General features: G+C 43.3%; 1 protein-coding gene across 1 annotated transcript in view; it reads right to left on the reverse strand.

Annotated features, from left to right (window-relative positions):
• Positions 1-5309, reverse strand: part of ACAD11 (acyl-CoA dehydrogenase family member 11) — a 96396-nt gene extending 91087 nt beyond the window's left edge. Inside the window, exon 1 of the mRNA XM_066244889.1 lies at positions 5104-5309. Within this exon, the coding sequence (XP_066100986.1) occupies positions 5104-5252 (149 nt within the window). The 5' untranslated portion in view covers positions 5253-5309. The remainder of the gene's footprint in view (positions 1-5103) is intronic.
• Positions 5310-5506: the final 197 nt, after the last annotated feature.

A 5506-nucleotide genomic window follows, 5' to 3' on the forward strand; every position in this document is an offset into this window, starting at 1 on the left:
GGTTCACCTGGCTTGAGCATGGGGTCGCTGGCTTGAAGCCCAAGGTCGCTGGTTTGAGTAAGGGGTCACTGGCTTGGCTGAAGCACCCCCCCCCCAGACACATATGAGAAAGCAATCAATGAACAACTAAGGTGCCACAACGAATTGATACTTCTCATCTATTTCCCTTCCTGTCTTTCTGTCCCTATCTGTCCCTCTGTCTCCCTTTCTGTCTCTTGGTCTCTGTCTCTCCTCCCACCCCCCAAAAAAGAAAGTAGGAAAATAGTCAGGAAATGGGACCACCTCAAGCTATATTATTTTGACCTGGACAATTTATCCATGATGCTTCAAAGAGTCAAGATGGAATGAACCTTATAAAACATTTTTATGCCACACATCTTATTGAATGCATTTAAAAAAATTTATTACACATTTCAGTATTTTTTTTTTTTTGTATTTTTCTGAAGTTGGAAACGGGGAGGCAGTCAGACAGACTCCCGCATGCGCCCGACCGGGATCCACCGGCATGCCCACCAGGGAGCGATGCTCTGCCCATCTGGGGCGTTGCTCTGTTACAACCAGAGCCATTCCAGTGCCTGAGGCAGAGGCCACAGAGCCATCCTCAGTGCCCGGGCCAACTTTGCTCCAATGGAGCCTTGGCTGCGGGAGGGGAAGAGAGACACAGAGAAAGGAGAGGGGGAGGGGTGGAGAAGCAGATGGGCGCCTCTCCTGTGTGCCCTGGCCAGGAATCGAACCCGGGACTCCTGCATGCCAGGCTGATGCTCTACCACTGAGCCAACTGGCCAGGGCCTTCAGTCTTTCTTTTTAAGATTTTACTTTTTTTTTTCAGAGACAGAGATAGAGTCAGAGAAAGGGATAGATAGGGACAGACAGACAGGAACAGAGAGACGTGAAGCATCAATCATTAGTTTTTCGTTGTGACACCTTAGTTGTTCATCGATTGCTTTCTTATATGTGCCTTGACTGTGGGGCTACAGCAGACCGAGTGACCCCTTGCTCAAGCTTCCCCCAGTCAAGGCACTTGTGGGAAGCAATCAATGAACAGATAAGGTGCCACAACTATGAGTTGATGCTTCTCATCTCTCTCCCTTCCTGTCTGTCATTTTCTTTCTCTCTCGCTCACTAAAAATGAAAAGAAATAATAACAACACAATAAACACCAGTGTGCTCACTACCAAGTTTAAGAAAATTACTATAAATCTGAAGCCTTCTCTGTACCTCTTCCCACCGAGTGCCTACTGTCCTGATTTTTAAATATCTTTCCCTTGAACTTTATGTCCTTACACAATATACTGCTTATTTATCCACTTTTTGATTCTGTGTTGTTGCATATTGCTGCAGCTGAATCATTTTCACTGCTGTATGGTATTGCATCACATTAATTATAATTTATTCATCCATTCTGCTACGGATGAACATTGTGCCATTTCCGGTATTTTTGCTATTATAAGCAGTGCAATGAACCCTTTTGTAGATTATCTCCTGACAACAATTTCTCAAGCATATCTACCTAGGAATAGCATTGTTACGTCATGGGGTATGCATATCTTTTCATCTTCATCTTTACAAGATCATGCCTAAATGTTTTGCAGAGGAGTTATACTAATCATGTTGCCACCAACTGTGGATGTGAGTCTGGATTCCTCCACATCCTGACTGTTTGAAATTGGCAGATTTAAATAAAAAGTCAATATGGAGGTGTGAAATGGTGTCTCTATGCCAAAGTCGAAGATCATCTCCTGTATGTCCTCCAAATGGTTTTAGTTTTGCCTTTAACACTAATTTATCTGAAATTTTCTGAGGTAATAATGAGAGGGTCTAATTTCAATATTTTCATATGGATAACAATCACACCTATATAATTTATTGAAAAGTCCTTCCCCCCACACATACTTATTCTTGATGCTAGCATTGTCATATATCAAAATTCTATAAATATGTAGATCATTTTGTGGACACTGACTTCATTGGTCTATTTCCATGCTAATATGAAATTTCCTACTTTGTTCCTCTTTAGGAGTGTTTTTGCTATTCTTAGCCCTTAGCTGTGTGTGTGTGTGTGTGTGTGTGTGTGTGTGTAACAGAGACAGAGAGAGACAGAAGAGAGAGAGATGAGAAACATCAATTCTTCATTGCAGTACCTTTGTTGTTCATTGACTGCTTTCTCATATGTGCCTTGACCAGGGGGAGGGGGGGCTACAGTAGACAGAGTGACCCCTTGCTCTAGCCAGCGACCTTGGGCTCAAGCTGGTGAGCCTTGCTCAAACCAGATGAGCCCCTGCTCAAGCTGGCGATCTCAGGCTTTTGAACCTGGGTCCTCCACATCCCAGTCCGATGCTCTATTCATTGTGCAACCACCCGGTCAGGCAGCCCTTTGCTCTTGCACATAAAATTTTAGGAGTAATTTCTCAAATTAGAGAAAAAAATATTAAAATTTTGATTGCCACTGGATTGAATCTATACATCAGTTGGGGAAAGAGAAATTTACCATTAAAATTTTCTATTCATAGCCTGACCAGGCAGTTGCACAGTGGAGATAGAGTATCAGCCTGGGATGCAGAGGACCCAGGTTCGAAACCCCAAGGTCACAGGCTTGAGCATGGGCTCATCCAGTCGAGCAGGGGTCACTGGCTTGAGTGTGGGATCATACACATGATCCCAAGGTCGCTGGCTTGAGCAAGGGGTCATTGGTTTGGTTGTATCCCCCTACCCCCCGCCACAGCAAGGCACATATGAGAAAGCAATCAATGAACAACTAAAGTGCTACAATGAAGAATTGATGCTTCTCACCTCTCTCCCTTCTTGTCTGTCACTCTATTTCTCTCTCACTAAGGAATTCTATTCATAAACATTGCATTTCTCTAGTTAATTCTTTTAAAGACCCTAATAAAGTTTCATAATTTTATCTGCAAAGGTCTTGCACATATTTTATTAGATTAATATATAGACAATTTATATTTTGGTTGTTCTTATTATGTCTTTTTGAAGATTACATTTTAACTGTTGCTAAGGTACAGAAATGCAATTTGTTTTGCACACTGAACTTTAATAAACTATTATCTGTAGATTATTGGCCTTTTAAATCCATGAGTTAGTTTCTAAACATGTATTTGATAGCTGTCTTTTTCAGTAGATTTCTACACTTTTGGCATTTATATTGTGAATTTTTTTTTTAAGATTGACACTTTAGAATTTTTGAAACTTTCTTTGTGGCCTAACATGTCTTTGATTTTCATAAACTTTTTCACGTGTCCTGGAAATAAATGTGTATTTCCTGCAGGACAGTTCCATCCATATACTATATATGGGCATACTTCGGAGATATTTTGGGTTTGTTCCAGACCACTGCAATAAAAGCGAATATAGCAATAAAGTGAGTCTTATTCTTTGCTGGTGGTACATCTTGCCTTCAATTTGTAAAACACACATCGGTGAAGTGAAATAAAGCTACACTCAATAAAACAAGGTATGCTTGTACTATTTATGTGGCAACTAAATCCATTTATCAAGCACAATTCTGGTTTATGTAACATTCAACTAAATTCAGAATTAAGTATCTTTCAGTTAGGAATTCTCCAATAACTTTAAGAGATAAATATTATTTCCATTTTACCAAGGGCCTCAATGCTCAAAAGGGTTAAATAACTTGTCCAAATTACCACAGCAAGTGCAATAGTGCAAATTTGAACTTTGATCTGTTTTAGTTTGTTACAACACAACACTTCTAGGATAGAAACCTTAGCTGTTTTCTTTCTTATATCACATTCACCTTCATCCTTCATTGTGCATTGAGACCAGGTGCCTTTTAATTCTATACCTCAAAACTCTCTTTGATCCATCTCCTTTGCCACTATTTTAATTTTCATTGAAATCAGGATTATAAATGCTAATGCTAAATGCTACTGGTATATGATTCTGTTCCAATGTCTAAGTCCTTTCACCGACAGTACTTCATTTATCAGCATTACTCAGAACGGGCAGGTATTCATTACAGATTAGGAAACTAGTTCTCAGAGAGTTTATGTAACATATTTAAATTCCAATCAGTAAGTTGCAGATCTAATTTTCTGGAAGCCAGTACCTCTCTGTTAATAAAAACATTATTTTTAGAATAAATTTTATTTTAAAATCTATTTTCTATTATAAGATATTAGACTAGAGCCAGATTTAAGGTGGGGAACAGTACTCTCAGAATTGTCTTTTAGTTCCATTCCCTCACTTCAAAAAGAACTAAAGTCCAAAGTGGTGCTGTGTTTTGCCAAGTGAAATATCTATCTAGCATTAGAATTCAGATCCCCCAGCTGGTGCCTCCCAGAATACGGCCAATTATAAAGGAATTAACTAACACCTGCTTTTCAGGGGGGCAAAAATCGAATGGTTATAGAACAAAAGTTGAGAGAAGGCCTCTGTATATCCCACAGAGCTGCCAACCTTAATTGCCTCAATGAATCCTCGGGGTACATAACTGCATCCTGTGTGTGTGTGTGTGTGTGTGTGTGTGTGAAGTTGGAAACCGGGAGGCAGTCAGACACTCCCGCATGCGCCCGACCAGGATTAACCCGGCATGCCCACCAGGGGGCGATGCTCTGCCCCTCTGGGGCGTTGCTCTGTTGCATCCAGAGACACTCTAGCGCCTGAGGCAGAGGCCACAGAGCCATCCTCAGCGCCCGGGCCAACTTTGCTCCAATGGAGCCTTGGCTGCGGGAGGGGAAGAGAGAGAGAGGAAGGAGAGGGGGAGGGGTGGAGAAGCAAATGGGCGCTTCTCCTGTGTGCCCTGGCCGGGAATCGAACCTGGGACTCCTGCACGCCAGGCCGACGCTCTACCACTGAGCCAACCGGCCAGGGCCATAACTGCATTCTTTAACAAAGATTCCTTCTCATGGTTGGAATCACGATTACTATCGCTTCCATTATTGTCCACGAACTGGCAATACCCCGAACGGAATGCAAGGGACAGGTGATGATGCCAGCTCCCGCCTGCAGACTGCATCATTCCAGGAAAAGAAACTAGGGTTGGGGGAAATTGGGAATCCACCTGAACCAAAGGAAGAAAAGAGCACGATGCATAGATTTGTTTCTACTGGAGAAGGCTGGCTCTGATACCTGTACTGGGCAACGGTCAATTTGGCCTCGGGCTCGGCCCCAAAGCCCGGCAAGTGCTGGTTGAGGTACGCCTCCAGAGACCTGACGTCGAACTTGTGCCGCGGCAGCACCTCGGCCGCTTCCGGCTCGCGCGAGGAAGGGGGCTGCATGACCTACGGTAGGGCCGCAGAGACGCCGAACGCTCAGACACTTCTCGCACGGGGAATGCTCATTTATACCCAGAGGCGAGGCGGGGGGCGGGGAGAAACGAGGCGTGCAGCGTCGGGGGCGGAGGTCGGCTGCAGCCAATCACACACATGTTAGGCGCCGTTGCTGAGCAACACTGGCCTGCGGACGCTGGTGATTTAGGCTGTAGTCCAAAAACAGTTGTGTGTTAGGATTTTAAATAAGTCAGCGTCAGACC

The sequence above is a fragment of the Saccopteryx bilineata genome, chromosome 10 (genome assembly GCF_036850765.1).
Source record: "Saccopteryx bilineata isolate mSacBil1 chromosome 10, mSacBil1_pri_phased_curated, whole genome shotgun sequence".
In the NCBI taxonomy this organism is placed as follows: Eukaryota; Metazoa; Chordata; class Mammalia; order Chiroptera; family Emballonuridae; genus Saccopteryx; species Saccopteryx bilineata.